The following is a 22,726-nucleotide window of genomic DNA, read 5'->3' as shown; positions in this document are numbered from 1 at the left end:
ACAGCGTTGGTTAATATAAAAATATCATAAGATTTTATAATATACTCAGTAACTTAATTACCAAAAATTATATATCATTTATTAATAAATGTTATTATAACTCGATGAATATCTAAATTAGGTGTAGCTATGAAAAGCTCAATAATGAAATTAATAGCCATTAGATTTGTGTATTAATTTGTGTATCTATTATATATACTTTAATTAATTTTATATAAATTTCAATATAAATATTTAATATAATGATTATTAATCTCGTTTTTCGAACTTATGTTAAATTCATCCTTTATTTAAGTATTTAATATTAAATTCAATAAAACTTAAATTCAAAACTCGAAATTATTAAGCTTCAAATTATAGCATTCGAAACCATAAGATTTAAATTGAAATTAACACATACTTTATCAATTTAATTCTTTTTAATTATTATTCCCCTCCTTCCGTAAAAATAGATTTATTTTCCTTTTTTTATTTTTTTAAACTTATTTTCTATTTTATAATAATTTATTTATTAATTTATTAATATATTCTTATAGAAAAATCAAATTTATTGGTTTTATATTAATATGAGTAAAGATATATTAGAAAAATATTAAATAAAATTTATTATTATTATTATATTTTTAATAAATAATGTGAAAATAAAAGTTGTTAACGTGTGAAATAGAGAGAATTAATTTTTATTCTATTTTTATCCCATAATGCATTAAAAATTAAAAAAAAAAACCTATAAAAGGCCCAAATCTGTCAACGACCGCTCGCCGCCACCGTTGACGACCGTGTTTCAGTTTTAGGGGCTCTCTCCGTCTTGGCTACTTCCTACCGTTCTACGCTTCTTCGCTGGCTGGCAAAGCGTCTGCTCCTCAGATACTTAGATTTTTCAATTTGATGAAATCTTGCTTAACAGCGAAGTCAATTGGTGCCCTTTTCTTCTTCTTGATTTGTTCCCTCTCTTTTTCTGTTTCTTTGTTACTCTATTGAGATATAGATTATCTCTTTTTTGCCGTTTCTTTGCATCATTTTGTTATTAATGGTGATATTACTTGGTAAGCATTAATATTAATTTTTAGGCTAAAAGGGTTCTAGAATTGAGTATGATATTCTTTTTCTGCAAAATATTCTGTGCAATCTCAAATGGTTGGTTTGTTTATACTTATAATCATAACTCCTCCGTTGTCCTCTAAGATTTCACATCCCTGTTTCCACTATCAGATGGAACCCATAATCAGATTCAATCTGGACATGGGAAATGTGGGACCTAGCAACACTGAAGCAAATGTCTCAGAATTGGAAGGTTTTAGCCGTTGCATTGATGAATTGTTCTCAAAAGTTAATGAGGTGAGTTTTATGTATTACTTATCCATACCATTGCTTGATAAGATTTCCTATTGTTGGAAAATTTTCAATTTTAGCATTTTACTTTGTCCTGATTACCAAGAAAAAAAATCCTGAACTCTATCTCAATATTAAAAATTAACCCGAACTTTATTTTTTTTTTCAATTATTCAAGTGAACTTTTATATTTGTATCAATTACAGCACACAGTCAGTTTCTGTTCAATTGATTGACAAAATTCGCTTGCATGGCACTGGACTTAGAAAATTAAATAATAACAATAATAACATGGAAACTAAAAACATAGGAAGGGGAAGTGGTTTTTGTTTGCTATGGGGAGGTATTGCATCTCTCAATATCATCGGAGGTGGATCATGGGTGGCAGCGGTGGTTGAGAAGTACAACCTGGATAGTGATTTTAGCTGTAAGGTTATTGCTTAATGTGATTAGGGGTTTTGATGGTTTACTTTAAAAAGAGAATGCCACTGTTTTGCCTTAATTAAGTGCCCATTTGTTTTCTGTTTTCGTTTCATTCTAGCAATCAATTGATTAGAAACTGACCATGTGCTATAATTGATAGAAACTTACAAGTTCATCTGAGTAATTGAGAAAATTAAAAATTTGGGTTATTTTTGAAAATTGTGCTAATGTTTGGGATTTTTTTTTTGATAATTAAGCCTTTTATTTTCATTTCATGTTAATAGACATTGGGATGCTGTCCAAAACTTATGGTAGAGGACTTGAAAAAAAAAAAATTCTTTTTTGTTTTCTACACACGAATGCATTGGGTCATGGAGGTTTTTCTACTATTTCATTTTAGTTCTGGTACCAACATCGATCTATAATCCTGATCCTGATTTTGACAAATGTAAATTATTTAGAAATATTCTGTGTTTCCCTCCTCCCACCCTCATGAGGCTGATGGACCTGCATGTTCACTTGCATGCTGAATTTCTACTGAAGTCTACCTGTTTTGCTTGCAGCTTGAGCAAGGGGTAAATGTAGTTGAACAATTCTCCATGACTGCAGATAACAAACAACACAACACTGATAAATGTAGCTCAATTATGAACGATAAAATCAGGGAAAAATATTTAGCCAACATTGAGGAGCAAGAGCAACATGTACCTCAGAGGGAAGTTGCTGGTGGAAAGAGAACGCAACTTATGCATCAGTTTGCAGGAATATTTCATCAGGTAAATATCAGCACTTTGCAATTGTCTATTTGAATTTCTGTTGTGTGGTAGGTTGTGAAAGTTATGCTTTGAATAGATCATGAAGCATGTATAATTTTTGAATTTGGCTTACTTGGAGCTTTCATGTTGGTATCTCTAGAAATTTAGAGAGAAAAGTTTGGAGGAAAATAGCTTGATTATTCCCTCAAGCTTGTGAGGAATATATATACAGTTTCAACAAAACTGAATAGGAAACTATATAATTACCCTAATCTAGAAATCCCTTAATTTTAGGGATTTAATTTAATCTCCTAATTACAATCATAATATTTATATTCCTATTCTAACACTTCCCCTCAAGCTAAAGCATACTTATTATATGCTCCTAACTTATTACAAATATAATCAATCCCAGACCCTTGGAGTGATCTGGAAAGAATGTCTGCTAACTGGTCATCTTATTTGACAAAACTAGTAGCAATACATCCTGATTCAATCTTTTGCCTAATAAAGTAAATTAGTTTTTATGTGTGTCGTCCTTTCATGAAACATGGATTTGAATCAATATGCAGTGCTGCTTGGTTTTAACAAATCAGCTTCATTTGTTTATCAACTCCATATTTTAACTCCTGAAGAAGTTCCTTAAACCATATAAGTTCACAAGTGGCCAAGGCCATAGCTCGATACTCTGCTTCTCACTTGACCTGGCTGTTACATGTTGCTTTTTTACTTTTCCAGTATATTAGATGCATCCAATTCAAATGCAATACCTTGATGTAGACCGTCTATCTGAGGGGGATGCTACCCAGTTTGCATCAAAATATCCAATAACCTGTGTATGCCCTCTGTCCTCACACAACAGACCTTGTCTTGGGACCCTTTAATGTATCTAAAAATACAAATTACTGCATTCCAGTGACTATCACAAGGAGCTTACAGGAATTGGCTAACCACACTTATAGCAAAAGAGATGTTTGGTCGTGTGACCATGATGTAATTTAACTTGCCACCAAATCTCCGATATTGACCAGGACCTTTCAAATGCTTCCTTATCCAGGAACAAGTTTAACATTTGGGTCCAAGGGAGTATCAACATGTTTGCAATGCATACTTCCTTTGCAAAGTGGCAATACCACTAGCAGACTGTGCCACTTCAATGTGATGCGTCCCACATCGGTTCTGCAGGGAGGTCTTAGGTGTTATATATATAGGTTTGCAAACCTCTCCTTGTGAGTTAGCTTTTGAGGTGGAGTTAGGCAGTTTCATATCATTTGGTATCAGAGCCTCACTCTGTATAGGTCGGTGGGCCATGTACAAAGGTTCCCTGACGTTCTTCGGGAGAGGTTGGGGTGAACGAGTCATGATCCCAGTTACTTCACGAGGACGTTCAGTCTCAAGGGGTCGGGAATGATGCGTTCCACATCAGTTCTGCAGGGAGGTCTTGGATGTTATATATTAATATATATGGGTTTGCAAACCTCTCCTTGTGAACTAGCTTTTGAGGTGGAGTTAGGCAGTTTCATATCACAATGCCTAGGAAATATTTTAGTTTTTCCAAGTCTACGGTTTGGAAGTGATGGGTGAGATGTTGTTTGAGTTGAGCAATACCTTCACAATCATCATCTATTATGACAATGACATCAACATGCACTATCAAATAACTGCATTTGCCATGAGAGGAATGTTGGTAGAATATTAAATGATTTGCCTCACTTTGAAGCATTCCAAATTGTTGGATAACATTATTGAACCAACCAAATCATGTGCTTAGGGAGTGCTTGAGACCATAAGAGATCGACATAAGCGACACACAATGCTTGAGACCATAAGAGATCGACATAAGCGACACACTAATCCTGTCTTCCTTTGAGCAACAAACCTTGTTGGTTGCTCCATGCATGCCTCTTCTGCGAGTTCTCTATGTAAGAAGGCATTTTTGATGTCCAATTAATGAAGAGGCCATTGAAACATAGCTGCCATATAGATAAATAAGTGAACAGAAGCAATCTTTGCCACAAGATAAAAAGTGTCACCATAATCAAGACCAAATACCTAGGTATAACCTTTGACAACTAGTCGGGTTTTGAGGCGATCAATTTTCCCACATGGTCCCACCTTAACTGTAAATACCCAACGACATCCAATTGCAGTTTTGCCTTATGGTAATGGAACTATCTCCCAAGTACCATTATCATGCAACGTTATCATTTCCTCAACCATAGCTTTGTGTCATCTAGGATGAGACATTGCTTCTGCCATGGTCTTAGGTATTAGAACAATAGATAAATTGGAAATAAAAGCATGTTATGAAGATGACAAGTGGTGATAACTCAAAAATTATAAATAAGACATGGATTGCGCGTGGAATGAGTACCTTTTTGGAGAGTATGAGGAAGAGTAGCATCACCCGTTAAAGGCTCAACCATTGTAGGGAATGATGTTGAAGCAGACAATGAGTCAGTTGGAGTAATCTGTGGACCTGTAAATATCGCATTGAACTGAAATTTTCTTATCTTTTTATTTTTTTATCTCTTGTTCTGTTCTCTTTTGATTAAGTAATTATTCATATTTGTTAAGCATATAGTTACCTAGAACGTGATACGTTGCGGTCGTGGTACGAGAACAGAAACATGATATGCCACTTGATTATTTTTCGGGTACTCTAAGGGTAGGCCTCGTCAGTTTGCTCTTTTGGAACTCAGTACGTTTGAATCGTGTTTTGGGTTTATTGAGTGTAAAATGATAATATTTTAATTGTTATTGATAGATATGATAATGTCTAATTTTAAAAAAATTAATTAATATTTTTTATTTTCATAATATTTTTAACTTTTCAAAATAATAATAATTTATTGTGTGATTTTATTTAATTATCTTAAAAACGATTTAATTTATGTGGCAATTTTAAAAATACATAGTATTTTAATTTATAAATTTTGAGCCACTTGCCCACTAATGACTAAGCAAGACACTTTTTTAACCACATTGCTAGAAGCTTCTAGCCTTCTATGGGTACCATATAAAGTAAGGGTTTCTCTCCTATTCAACTTTATCTTCATCAACACTGACTCTACTTTTCATTTCTTCTCATCTTCTTTTTCCATCTCATCTTATCAGCTATATTTCAGCAAAACTTTCAACTCTTTCCTTGCTGTATATACTTTTCTTGGTCTATTAGGAAACTTCTTTAGTTCTTCATGCCCTTTCTCATTGGTCTACCAGGAAACTTCTTCATCAACACTGAAATTTTTTTCTCGCTGTGGGTTTCCTTCCTAATATGAGGGGAGATTAGAATTGGCAAGCTTGCAGTAATGGCTGAATAGTAGAAGCATCGATCATTGGCACCCAGAGAAAATTGAAGCCCATTGCTGAGAGGAACAAAAAAAAAATCAATAATTTGAATAATAATTTTTCAAATTCTTTGTATGTTTTCTTCTTAAGTCCATTTTCCCCTTTGATTTTGAGTTAATAGTGAAAGCGAGTGTTGAGTAAATGGGTTTGCCAGATTTGGCATTTCAGGCGTTTTGGGACTCAAACGTCCCACGATATGGGACTCGTGGTTTGGAATGCGGAACTCAAGGGAGGTAGACGAATCTAGTAACCATGGTTACGCATATTTCTGGTCCACACTTAACTTCTATAGAAAGGATCCCAACTTATTAATATGGTAGCCTTATACAGTTAGGATCCTAACTTATTAAGAACTTAATCTGTCACAAAATGTAGTAGTTGATTTTTGTTTTTGTTAATAGTTATCTTTTTTTTTTCTTTTTTTTTTCCTGGTTGGAAAACCAAAATTGCATTCACTTTGAGTGTGTCATCGTATAATTTACACCTTATTTAACCTATAAACCATGGCATTTATTTAAGCCTTCTCGTCAAATAATTTATAATGCACTCATAAAATGTTTCTTTGCAATATTTAGAATTTTATATATATAGACAATCGTACCTCATTAAAGGATATATTCTCTGAGCTTTTTTTACTAATAAACAGTTGCTTCATAACAGCCTTCTATATTACGGAGCACCAGTGTGGGACTGCCATAATTTTCAAAGCTATTTTAGGTGAAGATATTATCACAAATTCTCAATCTTTATGAAAATTTATGATGTAGTGTGAAGCTCAAGATACACAATCAGACAACGCACAATGTGCTTGGGAGAATAATTAAGCAGAATTTTATTAAACAAACCTCTTGGAAACTGAAAATACATAGGATATACGGGCTATTTATAGAGTTTTGATCGCCAAAACCCACTGTTGTTGGAATCTTACAATTCATTTCAATTTCTTGTCCTAGCAATTTGAATCTATAGGGTGAATCTTAAATATGCCTAAATCTTGACCGAATCTTATGATTCTATAGTGAATCTATATGAATCTATCTTTTAGGTTGATTCTTTTTCCAGGGGTTGTTAGACACTATTGCTTCAAATATTAATATTTCACCTTATTTTTTACTGTGAAAAGTGCACATAAAACCTTTCCTTACCTATTTTTCTTCCAGTAGCCATTCTTTTGGCTCTCCCTCTTCATTTCGTTTTCTTTCTTTCCCTTTTTTTAATATACTTTTCTAGTTGTAGCTGTCAAATTATAACATTTTATATTAATATATTCTGACCTCTTAATTTAACCTACTATCCTTTTTTATTATTTAATTATTTGTTCAAATTTAAATGGAAGTTTAACACATGCACAATAGTAATCATTGTCTACAATTCCGGAGTTCATACTTTATAACACAAAATCACATAAGATAATAAGAATTTATTGATCTATTATAAAACATCCTTCTCATTAGTAAAATGATAATTCTATATTTATCAAAATATGTCAGTGATTTTTTTTTTTTACTTATTTTTTAGTGTAGAAAGAGATGATTCTCCTTAATTTCATTTAATCTGTACATGAGTATATATATACAATTGATTCCTATAATTGTGTTCTACTAATTAGAAAGAAATCCTAAATAAGAAATCCTAAATAGGAATACAGAATATAGAATATACAGAGAAATAATATAGTGATTGACTTTCCATAACACTCCCCCTCAAGTTGGAGCATAGATGTTAATCATGCCCAACTTGTTACAAATATAGTCAATCCTAGCTCCATTCAGAGCTTTTGTGAAAATATCTCCTAACTGCTCTCCAGTTTTAATGTGTCCTATTGAGATGATTTGTTGTTGAATCTTTTCACGAACAAAGTGACAATCAATCTCAATATGTTTGGTCCGCTCATGAAACACCGGATTAGAATCAATATGGAGAGCAGCTTGATTATCACACCACAATTTCGCAGGCAGGGAGGTCTTAAAACCTGTCTCATCTAGTAATTGAAGTATCTACATTACCTCACATATTGATTGTGCCATGGCTCTGTATTCGGATTCAGCACTAGATCGAAAAACTACACTCTGCTTTTTGCTTCTCCAAAATACCAAATTTCCTCCAACAAAAATGCAATATCCAGTAGTTGACCTCCTGTTAACCTTAGATCCAGCCCAGTCGGCATCTGAAAAACATTCAACATTCAAATGCCCATGATTACCATATAACAAACCTCTTCCTGGAGCGCCCTTCAGATAACACAAGATTTGTTCCAAGGCTTTTCAATGAGCAACAGTTGGGGAAGATATAAACTGACTTACCACACTAACAGCATAAGCAATGTCAGGATAAGTGACAGTAAGGTAGTTCAATTTTCCTACCAATCTCCTGTATCTCTCTGGATCTTCAAACAACTCACTATCCCCTGCTAACCATTGTAAATTTGGAGTCATTGGTTTACTATAAGGCTTAGCACCTAATTTTCCTATCTCTGTCAATAAATCGAGGACATATTTCTTTGAGACAAGAAAATACCCTTCTTACTTCTCATAACTTCAATACCCAAGAAATATTTTAACAATCCCAAGTCTTTGGTCTGAAACTGGGTTTGGAGGAAGGTTTTAAGAGATGAAATACCTGCAGAGTCACTCCCAGTGATGACAATGTCATCCACATAGACTACCAGGAAAATTAGACCAACCTCAGATTGCCTATAAAATACAGAGTGATCACACTTACTCTTTTGCATACCAAATTCTTGTATTGCTCCACTGAATCTCCCAAATCAGGCCCTAGGACTTTGTTTCAAGCCGTAAAGAGACTTCCGAAGTCTACAAACTTTACCCAACTTCCCCTGAGCAACAAACCCAGGTGGTTGCTCCATATACACCTCTTCCTGAAGATCATCATGAAGGAAAGCATTCTTGATATCCAATTGGTGCAGGGGCCAATCATATGTAGCTGCTAAAGAGATAAACAAGCGAACAGAAGTAAGTTTAGCTACAGGAGAAAAAGTGTCAGAGTAATCAACCCCATATGTCTGAGTATATCCTTTTGCTACAAGACGTGCTTTTAACCTAGCCACAACACCATCAGGATTTACCTTTACTATAAGTACCCATTTGCAACCAGTAGCTTTCTTACCAGTGGGCAAAGGCAACAGTTCCTATGTACCATTAGCATCTAAAGCCTCCATTTCCTCTTTCATAGCAGCACACCAGCTAGGATGAGACAGTGCCTCACCAACAGTATTAGGGATAGAAACAGAGTCTAAAGAAGTAACAAAACACCGAGAACAAGAAGACAATTGATTATAAGAAACAAAAGAAGAGATAGGGTAAGTACATGAACGTTTACCTTTACGAAGAGCAATGGGTAAGTCTAGATTAGAATCATAATCAGTATGAGGTACAGGATCTCGCAACGAAGTAGCTAGTGGAGGATCTGAGTCAGGAATCTCCAATCTCCTGGAATAAACATGAACAACGGGAGGTCGAGTAGGTCTAGAGACAGAAGGAACAGGCTGTGGGAGAGGACTAGACATTGGTTGGACAGTATATATTAAGAGATCATCCTCCTCCCCCTGACTCTCATATACCGATGATTGAGGAAAAAACGGAGTGCACTAAAACAATGTGACATCTACAGAAACAAGATAATGATTAAGAGTAGGAGAGAAACAGCGGTACCCTTTCTGCAGCCGGGAGTACCCAAGGAAGACACATTCGAGAGACTTTGGATCCAATTTAGTATCACGCATAAAACAGGTACAATAAAAAATACGGGGTTCAACAGGGAATAAAGATTTTTAGGAAACAAAGCAGTATAAGGAATATCCCCATTAAGGACAGAAGACGGCATACGATTGATCAAAAAACATGCCGTAGAAATTGCATCCGCCCAAAAGTGTTTAGGAACTTTCATCTGGAAAAGAAGAGCACGAGTTACCTCAAGAAGATGCTGATTTTTTCTTTCGGCCACGCCATTTTGGGATGGGGTATCCACACAGGAAGACTGATGAAAAATGCCATTTTGTGTCATATAAGACTGAAATTGTGCTGAAAAGTATTCTTTGGCATTGTCACTTCTTAATATGCGCACAGAAATATTAAATTGAGTTTTGATTTCATTACAAAAGGCACAAAAAATAGAAAACAACTTAGAACGATTCTTCATTAAATATAACCAGATAACACGAGAGTAATCATCAACAAAAGTAACAAAATAACGAAATCCAGTTTTAGAAGTAACAGAACAAGGACCCCAAACATCAGAATGAACTAACTCAAAAGGGGATGAAGCCCGTTTATTGACTCTAGACACAGAAGGCAAACAATGATGTTTTGCAAACTGACACGACTCACATTCTAGTATTGATAAAGACTGAAACTGAGGACACAGTTTCTTCATGGTAAACAAAGAAGGATGACCCAATCTACAATGAGTTTCAAGAGGTGTTAAGGTACTAGAGCAAACAAGCGACCGCGGTACATGATTTTCCAGAATGTAGAGACCACCTGACTCTCGTCCTCTACCAATAATCTGCTTCGTCGTAAGATCCTGAAACAAACACTAGTCAGGAAAAAAGGAAACAGAACAATTTAAGGTACGAGTAAGTTTACTAACAGAAAGTAGATTAAAAGAGAATTTTGGTAGACACAAACAGATGACAAAGAAATTGATGAAGTCCGGTTCGCAGTTCCAGAACCCATGACACAAGAAGTAGAACCATCAGCTAAAGTAACAGTAGAGGAAGTGAGATTAGACTGAAAAGCAGATAGAAGACCAGAATTACTTGTCATGTGATCTGTCGCACCAGAATCAATAACCCATTTGGATGAGGAAGACACAAGGCATGTAGTGGATTTACCTGACTCAGCGATCGCAGTGACAGGAGAATCGGTAGGCTTTAGAGATACCTGATACTGGGAAAACTGTGCAAAATCCTCTGTAGATACCAAAATAGTTTTCTCAGAGGAAGATACTGTAGAATCCTCTGCAGCCATATTTGCCATCTGTGATCGCTAATTTTTCCTCTGAAGTTGCGGACAATTATATTTTGTATGGCCAGGCTCATGGCAATAATAACAAATGACTCATCTTGAGTCCTGATTAGAACTAGCCTCTCCATTACGCTGATGACTTCTGTTGCCTGTAATTCATCCTCTACTTTCTCTTCTATTACCCTGTTGTCCATTTGGATTACGGCTAATAAGAGCACTACTGGCAGGCTGTGAAGATTGGGTACTCTCTGTATGAAGGACCCGTGTGAACGTTTCATGCAAAGAGGAAATCTCAGAACTGGAGAGAATCTGAGAGTTAGCAGTCTCATACTCTGAAGGAAGGCCTGCAAGAAAACTCATAACAGCCATTTGCTCCCGTTGAGCCTGCTGAACTTTCACATTAGGATTGAAAGGCAACAATACATTAAGTTCCTCATATACCCATTTAAAATCCATAAAATAAGCCGTGAGAGACTTATCCTCTGTCTCAGCACGGTAGAATGCCTTACAAACATTATAAATACGGGAGATATTTCCTTTACCAGAATACAGAAAATCTAAGTAATCCATCAATTCCTTAACAAATTCACAGTGATTAATTAAATTAATTATCTCACTGTGAATCGAGTTCCGAAACTGCAAAAATAACCGAGCATCCTCTCTTAGCCAAGTTTGTCGTGTATCATCCGTAGGTGGATCTTTAGTAAGGTGATCATCCTTATCAATGCTACGCAAATAGACCCTAACAGTCTTACTCCACTCCAGGTAATTCGAACTATTAAGTTTGTGTTCCGTGATCTTAGTTATCACTAAAATCACATCAGAAATAACATTCTTATTGTCTGCCATTTGTTGAGACAAAGAAAACTAACCGAAAAGCTAATCCAAAGTGCTTACAGCAGCAAAATAACCCAAAATCACAAATCAAACAAATACTGAAATAGGATCTGAGAGCCAAACCTCAGAAGTCTTTTAATGGTGTACTGGATCAGGCAACAACACACAGTGGTGGAATGAGGGGTGTTGAGGCGACGCTGGCGATGTTGATCGGAGTTGAAACTGCCGGTCGGCGGCCAAGGTCTCTCCTGAGCTGGGTGATGAGAACAAATATTCACCCTAGATAGATGACCTGCTCTGATACCATGTAGAAAGAGATGATTCTCCTTAATTTTAATTAATCTGTACATGGGTATATATATACAATTGATTCCTGTAATTGTGTTCTACTAATTAGGAAGAAATCCTAAATAGGAATACAGAATACAGAATATACAGAGAAATAATATAGTGATTGACTTTCCATAACACTTAGAATGCATATTATTTTAATTTTTTTTTTTAGAATTTTTATTGAATCTTACGATTATTCACAAAATGAAGATTCGATTCTTGATTCGAATTTTGATTTGACAACTATGCCTAAACCTAATAGCAATATAATTATAGTAACTAGGAATTTTAGATAAATTAAAATGCAATAGAAAGTCTAGATAAAATGGGAAAATAACTACTCCTAGTTGAAATAGGAAGACTAAATTTAAACCTGATTAGAATAGGAAAATAAACTAAGTTCTAAACAAAATAGGAAAATATTTAAATCCTAAATAGAGTAGGAAAAGAAAATGGATTAGGAAAATAAACTATAGTTATTTCGGAAGTCTATCACTGTGTCATACTTCCCACTTGAAAAAAAATAAACAATCCCCCCTTACGCTTTTTCTTTAAAACTCATCCTCAGATTTTGAAGTGTTGAAGAATAAAAAAAAAAACCTTATAGGACCAATACACCACATTGTCTTCTTGGCCAATATTAAAATGGCGAAATATGCAAAATTGAAGCAAGCAACTTCGCATTGTCCTTTGGATCCATAAAATATGTGGATAAACAAAATCAATAGAAATTAAGGAGTTAGATAAAACTTCCTTAATTTTTTTCTCCAACTTCTAATATTGTCTCCATGGATTGTTTTCCTCAACTTCCATTAGAATACGTGATAATTTTTGTTCCCTAGGACACATTGCTCAAGCTTTTCATCTTGAATCATAATAAAAGGAAATTTGATTAAAGTTTCTAATTCAGATTCTTCAAAATTAGGCACCTCCACTTCATGTTGCAATGTTGAATCCCAAAGGTCATTTTGTTCTTCCTTATTGTTTTTCAACCACTAATGGCTTTGGTTGGACGTACCTTATGTTGACAACATTTCTGCTGAAATAAAATTTGCTTATAATCCAGAGGCAAAAATTCATGTTCCAGCAAATATTTTATCATATAACACGTATGAGCTTTCCCTTTCCTTACTCACTTCCTTTTAGATTTTAGCCATTCCTACCAAGCAGAAGTTCCAACTTTCAACCAACAAGCCACCAATTTGAATCGTTTTTCAGGTGCTGTGTCCACATGGTCAAAGAATCTATAACTTTCACAATCCAATCTGAAAATTCTTCTATGTTGAGATCCTCGTAAAAATTAGGAATATCAAATTTCAATCGATATTCCCTTTTGTGATTCCCATACATGCCTCTTCTCCTATCACCATAACATTGATGTCTATTGAACCTGATTGGCTCATAGTTACTGACCGTTCTCCTTCGAATCTTCATAATAAACATATTGCTTATAAGTAGGAAAAGGTTTATTGATAGGGTCACCATGAGCTACATTTACCCTTGGCCTTCTATCATTATACTGATCCCTGTTTGTTTTAGTTTCCAAATCACCAAGACGGTCTACAATTTTTTTGAAGCGTCTCTTAGTACACTCAAATCTAAATATGTTGTGTTACATACTATAGGAGAAGAAAGAGAAATAGGTAGAGAGTTGGGTAGAATATATTTTCTCATCTCAATCTATCTTCTTTGGCAATCTCTGTGCTAGAGATTATTGCCAGGATGATACTTAACATGTTGCTTCAGACTCGCTCCAGCCATCGCAATGTTGGGTACCTATGGTTAAGGGCTCTAGCTCCTCGATCACCGTTGTAAGAACCACTATTGTCATCACCTCCTTCAAGTTAGCCATCTTGATTTGGGTGATTTTCCCTACTTTGATATCACTTGACGTAGCAAGAAGCTCAAGATACACACAAGACAAAATGTGTTTGAGAGAATAATTATGCAGAAATTTATTAAACAAACCTCTTGAAAAGTTAAAATACATTGAATATATGGGTTATTTATAGAGTTTTGATCTCTCAAATCTAATGGGAATATAATTCTACTAACTAGGAATTTTATATAAACTAAAATGGAATAGAAAATCTAGATAAAATAGGTAAATAATTAATCCTAGTTGAAATAGGAAAATTAAATTAAAACTAATTAGAATAGGAAAATAAATTAAGTTCTAAATAAAATAGGAAAATATGTAAATCTTGAATAGAATAGGAAAACAAACTATAGCTATTTTGGAAGTCACTGCGTCAAATTAGGACCTCTAGTATTTTGAGTATTTGATTGGTGATCAGAGATCATTTTGTGGAGAGGTTGAGTGGGTTACTACTCTATAGCTATGGAGACCAGCAAATTTTTTTATGTTTTGGAATTTCAAACATTTGCTCATTTTTAGGGTCTTAAAAGGAGTTTCCTGTATTGCGACTTTCTCAATCTTTTTGATGATGGTGACACTTTATTTTTTAGTAGTCTTGTTGGAGGGCTGGACCAGAATTACAATTTGGGTTCCTGAGCTTATAAGATTGTGGACCTCGCTTCCTCTCTAAGTGAGCGTAGGTTGCCTTATGAGGAAGCTGACTTCTTGGTTGAGGGGGATACTTGTTTCAGGTAGTGTTGGCCATTTTTTCCCATTTTGTAGGGTCGGAGATGTTTTTCTCTTGGCTGTTTAATTAGATATATTTTCTCACCCTTCCTCCTTTAAAAGATTCATGATCTATTCTTCCCTTTATCAAATTATACTGTTGATTTAGTGTGAGATTACCACTAAATTCAAGGCCTTATGTGAAATGATGATCTAATCATTTTTTAAACTTCTTAACTCTGGTGAAGAATTTAATTTGTTTACTTTTCTCTTGGTCAGATCACGCAGCATAAGTGGGCATGGCCTTTCATGCAGCCAGTAGATGTTGTGGGTCTTGGTTTGCACGACTATTATGAGGTAAAGCTTAGTGTTATTATTAACGAATCCAGTTGTTTATTTGTCCTCTCTTCTTATTGTTATTTCTTGCCTTTATGCTATAAGTCTCTGATAGGCAAAAATTTATGAAGACATCTTCAACTCTGGGTTGTGTGTGAACCTATGAATTCCATAAATTTACATTTTTAAACCCCTATAACTAAGAGGTTTTCATCCAAATCAATTGCTTTATAACAACAATTTCATGTGTCAATCATACGAGGATTTAATAAAGGATTGAAACTTTTTAAACTAGAAGTAAAGGTAACAAGAAAAGACAAAAAAAAAAATGGTTCTATACCTCTGTCTCTCTTGCATGCTTGCTTTTGGGCTAATATGTTTCAATGCGGTAAACACAAGCCAGTTTGGGGTTCTGGGTGAACACAGGCACGAGGATTATTATGCCTCTTAACCAAGACGGGCCAACATCTTTCCTCTATCAGAACATTATTGATCACCTCAACAACCTATGCAATGTCACTAGGTGTTAATCTCATATGGTAACTGCATACAGTGTTGTCATGAGGCTGTAAATGAAGGTTCCTTGATGTGTTTTGTGTGATTGGTGAGGGTGGGAAAAGGAAAGAAATTGAGGCTCTTTTGGATTTTTGTTTTTAGGGTATAAAGAATTTTTCAAAAGCTTGTATGTATTGTGCAGAAAATATTTTAGGGTTTGGCTCCTATGCTTATTTCAATTTAGATTCTGAGAATTTTTTTACTCAATTTTTTTTTTTATTTTTACTTTTACATTTGCAAGTCTTGATAAAATAATTGTGTTGTGTTGTGTTCTCGTGCCTAGGATCTCATCAAAAGCCTGATAATAGTGAAATTTGATTCAAAAGCTAAAGCTTTTGATTTACCTCAATTTTTTCCTCGACCTATTGTTGCTAAAAAAGGGAGCTCTAACCTTAGACTCGTTAGAGAAGAATGAGTCTAGATCTCAATTTAATTGAAAATGGTTCTGCTTAATTTTATTAATTCAAGTGACTCCTTTTATATAAGAGGTTTACACAAGATTTATTGGATTCCTACTAGTAATAGGATCCCAAACCAGCAGGAGTTATACTAGAAAGGAAATATTAATTAGAACATAGCTAGGAAGGGAAAAATAATAATTAAAATGTATACTAATAAGGATTCTGCATAATAATTAAAATATATCTAGTAAGGATGCTGCCAGCGGAAGTTAATCTAGGTTTTATCTTGACGTCCTTTGTAGGCTTTCCCAATTAATGCGTCCATAACAAGTTGCTCCTGACATCTTTAGATTGCTTGTTATACTATGAGCATGAGGTTCTGTCAGATTCTTTTACCCTGGAAAACAAATTTTGTGTTAAATTTTCATCCATAACCTAAATTTTATTCATTTTTTATACCATAGAATTTTTCTTCTTGGTTAGTTTCTATAAATTCACTTGCTGCAGCCATTTATTCATTGTCCATCATTGTTAATCTTTTGGTACATGACTTTAATTAACACATAAGGTTGTGTATTCCAGGTTATTGAAAAGCCAATGGACTTCGGTACAATAAAAAATAAGATGGAGGCTAAGGATGGCACTGGGTACAAGAATGTCCGGGAAATATATGCTGATGTTAGGCTGGTTTTTAAGAATGCAATGAAATACAATGATAAAAGAGATGATGTTCATGTAATGGCCAGAACTTTGTTGGAGAAGTTTGAAGAAAAATGGCTGCAACTTTTGCCTAAAGTTGTTGAGGAGGTAAATCATTAAGCCATTACTTTAGCTATTGCAGATTCTTTGAATTGTTGGGTAAATTCCATTTTTAAATGTCTGCAGGAAAGAAGACAAGAAAAGGACAAAGTAGTGGTGGAGGCCGGCACTAAACTAGCTCAGGAGGTTTTACATGCTAACATGGCTAGGGATTTAAGCAACGAGGTATGTCAAAACATAAAAGCTTTCTACAAGCAAACTATAAGATAAAATAAAGATTTATGAAATCTTGATAAAGCAAATCGTAGAAATTTTATAAGGGGAAATTACAAAAATGTATCCTGTGGGTCGACTCATTTTTACTCCAAGATCTATGATTCATTTGTTGACAAAATGGTACTCTAAAGTTTCACTCCGTTAGCAAACCATAACTTTCTGTCTTTCTCTATTAGTTGCATACTGACAGGGATTAAAAAAGTAAATCATAATATTTTTAAATACTTTTTTAATAATTAAATTAAGAAAATGAAAAAATAAGTGGCACGACACCTCCTCCTCCCCATCATCACTGGAACCTCCTCCTCCTCCTTATCGTCACTGGCACTAACATCAGTCATCAATTGACATAGTTGTTAAAGGCGTGCCCTAACGCGTGCCCTAGGTGCGCCTAAAGCGCAAGGCGACCAAGGCTCCTGGTTCAATGCCTTGAAGCTCTCCAGGCGGGCGATCTTCCTGAAGCGAGCTTAGGTAGCTGAGGCAAACCAAGGCGCAAGGCGTGCCTCAGGCGGTCAAGGCACACCAAGGCGTAAGGCGTGCCCCAACCACACCAAGCTCAAAAATTCCATTTTCTTTAGACCATCAGGCAAAAAAATAAAAAAAGGAGGAGGAGGAGAAAGCGTCTCTGCAACTCTATAGGCTCTAGCTCCAACTTCGGTAGAAGAATCTCCAGGTTAGTTCTTCTTCTTTCTTTCTTTCTTCTTCTTCTCTCTTTCTTCTTGCTTTTCGGCTGCTTCTTGAATACATGAGCTGGCTGGTCTTCTTCTTTCTTTCTTTCTTTCTTTCGTTCTTCTTCTTCTTGATTTTCTGCCGCTTCTTGAAGACGCCATCTTCCTCCTTTATCACAATTTGCTCTTTTTTCTTGTTTTTTTATCTGTTAAGTAGCCATCATTTTTCTTTAGTTCAGGTGGTAACATGCAAAAGTGATAGGATTTTAAGATGTATGTATTTAATTCTATTTTTCATAAATTAAACATTAAATGAATTACTTTTATATTAAATACATAATTATTCATAATAAGTTTATAAAATTCATTTCAAATAATCTGAAGTTATATTTAGTAACATATTATTAAATTAAATATATAGTAAAAATACTAAAAATTAAAAATTTTATTAGAATAGAAAATTAAAATTATCATTTTAACATTATTTGATTAAAAATAAAATTAATATAATGTATTTTAATAACAATTTTCACTGATATAATTTAATTGATAATGGTGGTGCAATAAGTAATAAAATAAATAATAAATTACATATATTCTTATGTGTAATTAATATGACATTAATTAAACCTATAGTGCTTATATAATTTATTTTTATAATTTTTTTTAATTTTTGCGCCTCACCTCGAGCGGGCGCCTCGGTGCGCCTTAAGCCTTTAACAACTATGTCAATTGATTTTTGTCGTGTGAGTGTATGAAGCTTGAAAGAATGAGATATTCCTTTGAAAAGTAAAGCTTCAAAGGTGGCTTGTGAGTCTTGAGAGGACAACTACATATATATGGAGGTGGAGACTTGCAATTGGATGGTTATACTGATTTTGATTTCTAATCAGATATCGATGATAGAAAGTCTACATCTGGGTTTGTGTTTATTTGTAATAGAGGTGCAGTCAGTTGGAAAAGTTTCAAATGGACTACGACTGCAGATTCCACTACCGAGGCCGAGTATATTGCTGCATCAGATGCTATAAAAGAAGTTGTTTGGATAAAAGGAACCCCGGTCTCACCAGAAATCCTAACACATAGAAAAGCGCTACCACATTATCAGAGAAATAGTTAGGCGAGGCGATGTAGCCATGCAGAAAATAGCATCAGCTGAAAATCCAGCTGATCCATTTACTAAGCCTATGTCACAAACTCAGCTAGACCGACATCTTGAGAAGATTGGTCTAAGATATTGTAATGAATGGCTCTGGTGCTAGTGGGAGATTGTAAGTAGTATGCCCTAGAGCATATCATTTAGTATGTATCTTGTACATGTTTTATTAATAAAAGGCATTTTCACTTTTCCGTTTACATAATATATTTATGTGTAATAGAAAAGGTCCATTGATATTTTGTTAGAAATTATATTCTTAAGTTGTTAAGAATATGAGTGACAGTATTTCTAGCACAAAGTATCATAAATAGGTTCATAATCGAGGATACTTCATAATAAGGACATGACTTATCTAGTAAGATTGTATTCATGTTTGTTCTCAAGTTATTCATATGAGATATAAATAAGATGGAATGGTGAGTCTCATGCCATATAAAAAACATGATAGGCACTTATACATGATAAGTAGGCCGAACCAGTGACATTTATGACAAGCACATGGAGTTTACTCTTATCAATGTATTGTCATAAATCATATTAGTGCATATAATCTTTAGACCAGAGATAGCGCAGTTATCTTGTATATAGATGGTTTGAGTTTGATACTGCTTTCATACTTGTACTGTGTATGGGTATATGGGCATGTATTGGCTCTTACTAGTTATATATGGAGGTAGGTGTTGATCAAGATGGAATCTGTTCCTCTAAGTAAATAGGGATAAAATCCTATGTTCATTTAATTGTTCTTGATGTTTCAAGTTCCTGTCCAGGACAGATAGATTTAATCAGAAAAGAGTTTCTGCTGAGAAAATCTTTTAAATCAAAAACTGGAATTAAAAGAGAACATAATATTCATAGCAAATGGGGTTTGACATAAACCATGACTCCAGCTAGAATTGAGATTTTGTAACAGAGAGATTCTAGTGCACGGTAACATATGATTATAGGTTCATTTAAAGGCAAACCTTATTACTAATTGGGTGGCCATGGCATGCTATGCTAAGTATTAAACATAGTCTATGAGGTGCATAAAATGATTTAGAGAAATCATTTATGGTAAGAAAGAGTTCTGATGATATTAAGACTTGATATCATGTCTCATTGCCAATTAGTGATGAGCCTAGTAAGTCACACACATACACAAGTAATCACCAAATTAAATATGATTTAATTAATTAATTAAAGAGTTTAATTGATTAATTAAATAGGTTTGGTTTGCAATTAGATTGCAAAGTCCCTAGCATGGCTTGAAACCAAATCTAGGTTATTGGATGTATAGTATAAGTTAAATTTATATTTAAAGTGTTTAAATATGAATTTAATTAATAGAGATTAATTAATTAATTTATATTTGATATAAATTGATTAGAAGAAGAGAAATAATTATTTTGGGTTGAGAAGTCAAAATTAAGACACAGGGGTATTTGGTCATTTCACAGGGTGACATGTGGCACCATGAGATGATCAAAGTCATATATCTTTTAATCATGTAAGATGATCAAAGTCAAGATTAAATATAGGTTTGACACTTGGCATAATGTGATTAGGTCAATTAAATCTAGAGCTAATCAAAAGATGACATGTGACAAGGGTTTTAAGTGGTGACCTAGCTATATAATGTGTTGTTATGAAAAGAAAAAACAAGCTGCTCATTCTCTTTGGTGCCGCCACCCTTGGTTGCCTCTCCCTTCTCTTCTTCTTCATCTCTCATCAATTCAAAGAGATTAGCAAACAATCTCTTGAATTAAAAATACTAGGAATCGTTTCTAGTGTCTTGTTTATATCTGTAATCTCTCAAAAGGCAAAACCTGATTTTCTAATTGATAGAAAAAGCATTAGAAGCTGTTCAAGGGGCTGCCATAGGTGATCTTGGTGTGGACAAACTAGAGGGACAACATTTGGTGTCCTAGGCGCATCCCAAAGGTGCCAAACACACTGCAGTGCATCAAAAAGGTTAGTGCACTTGTTCTTGATCTAATCTAGGGTTCTAATGAATTAATCTGTTAATTCTAAAATCTCAAACTTATGAGGAAGACTATTGATTGGATATTAAACAAGCTCCAATGACCACATTGTAGATATGTGCATATGGTAAATAGTTATTATAGAAAAGAAATCATAGATAAAGAATGAACAGTAGTGGATGAGAGGAGGAGTAATGTTTATTGATTCAAAATATGGATACAACTAAACAATACAATACCCACACCAATAATCGATTCTCAATTAACACGTCGTGCAGAGAAATCTTGCCCACCAAATCAGGATTACAAAACAGAATTCCCACTGTCCTCACTCTACGCTTTTTTATACCCTTCCTCTCTTACTCCAACTGGCCTTCACATGCTCTTAGCACCACCTTTCTCTTCATTTCCTGTACTACCCTTTTGGAACCTCCTGGAATAAACTTGAAAAGTACTTTGGTCCTGCTGCTGTGGTTGAGCCTCGTCTCTAAGATTGTCGCCCCCTAAAGAAGTAGCCTTGTCCCCAAGGCTAAAATAAGGAAATTGCCCCAGAAAATTCCCTTCATCAACCTAGGTGGCTTCCTCTTTAGTTTGACCATGCCAATGCACTAAAAGTTGTCTAATTTGGTAACCCAATGAACGTCACATATAGCAGCAAGTTCAACTAATGGATGTTCAGTGATAGCCATGTCAGGAGGCAAAGATGTCACTGTTGGGTGGTCACCCACTACCTTCTTAAGTTGTGAAGCATGAAAAATAGGGTGGATTCTAGAAGAGGAAGGTAAATCCAGCTTGTAGGCCACTGTACCAATTTTTTCAAAATTACAAATGGGCCATAGTATTAAGTAGCCGATTTTTTATTGACACGATGAGCCATTGAACCTTGGCGTTGAGGCCGAAGCTTGAGAAAAACTCTATCTCCTATTTCAAAATGTAGAGGACGACAATGAGAGTTAGCAAACTGAGATGTATGTTGCTGGGCTTGGTGCAAATTATATTGCAATTGACAAAGAATTTCATCTCTGTCATTGAGTGTTTGAGCTACAAATTCCACCCGAGACTCACCATTTAGGTGACTAGTAATAGATGGAGGAGGTCGACCATATACAATTTCAAATGGAGACTTGCCTGCCGCCCCATGAAAGGATGAATTGTACTAGAATTCTGCTTAACATAACCATTTGGACCACAGCTTAGGTTGCTCGGAAGAAAAGCAATGAAGATAAGTTTCAATGTTGCGATGCAAAACCTCAGTTTGGCTATTCATTTTGGAGTGATATGTTGAACTGAATTTAAGCAAGCTGCCTTGAAGGCGAAAAATCTCAGTCCAGAAACTACTTAAGAAGAGAGGGTCTCGATCACTTACAATTGTTTTTGGTATCCCATGGAGACGGACAATCTCATGGACAAAAACTTTTGCGATTGATTGAGCTCTAAAAGAGTGCTTAACAGTAATAAAATGACCATATTCGGAGAGTTTATCCACCACGACAAGGATGCAATCCACTCCATTAGACTTTGGTAGGCCGGTGATAAAATCTAAAGCAATATCTTCCCAAATCCTTTGTGGAATTGGCAGCGGTTGGAGCAGCCCTACGGGAGACTAAGCTTCATAGTTGTGATGTTGGCAAATCAAACAAGAGCGCACAAATTAAGTCACCATTTTCATCATGCCACGTCAATAAAAACTTGCAAGCTATCTCCGATAGGTTCAATAATCTCCAGAATGACCCCCTGACAAAGTTGTGTGACATTCTAAAAGCAAACGAGTCAACCACTAAGAGGAAGCAGAAAGAACCAAGCGCCCTTCAAAATAAAGTCAATCATTGACCACAGAATAGGGGCTCTTGGCTTACGGGTTGGTGCGAAGTCCTTAAATAATAGCTTGAAGAGAAGCATCCTGTCAAATGTCTACAGTCAAAGAGTCCCAATCCAACCAAGTAGGCCCAGAAATGGCCGAGAAATGGAAATCCTCATCATGGCAAGAGAGCGTCAGCTGATCTATTAG

General features: G+C 35.0%; 1 protein-coding gene across 5 annotated transcripts in view; it reads left to right on the top strand.

The window, feature by feature from the left end:
* Window positions 1-708: 708 nt before the first annotated feature.
* Window positions 709-22,726, top strand: part of LOC110671336 (transcription factor GTE1) — a 32,656-nt gene continuing 10,638 nt past the window's right edge. For 3 of the 5 annotated variants that reach the window (XM_058130011.1, XM_058130010.1, XM_021833764.2), the window contains exons 1-6: window positions 710-919; window positions 1,213-1,338; window positions 2,319-2,531; window positions 14,880-14,957; window positions 16,475-16,699; window positions 16,778-16,876. In XM_058130011.1, coding sequence (XP_057985994.1) covers window positions 1,213-1,338; window positions 2,319-2,531; window positions 14,880-14,957; window positions 16,475-16,699; window positions 16,778-16,876 — 741 coding nt within the window. In that variant the 5' untranslated portion in view covers window positions 710-919. Of the gene's footprint in view, window positions 1,047-1,212; window positions 1,339-2,318; window positions 2,532-14,879; window positions 14,958-16,474; window positions 16,700-16,777; window positions 16,877-22,726 lie in introns of all 5 variants that reach the window. The other 2 variants (XM_058130013.1, XM_058130012.1) reach the window with 2 other exon arrangements.

The sequence above is a fragment of the Hevea brasiliensis genome, chromosome 11 (genome assembly GCF_030052815.1).
Source record: "Hevea brasiliensis isolate MT/VB/25A 57/8 chromosome 11, ASM3005281v1, whole genome shotgun sequence".
NCBI lineage: Eukaryota > Viridiplantae > Streptophyta > Magnoliopsida > Malpighiales > Euphorbiaceae > Hevea > Hevea brasiliensis.
Note: the sequence above shows the minus strand (reverse complement) of the source record. Positions and strands in the feature narration are given on the sequence as shown.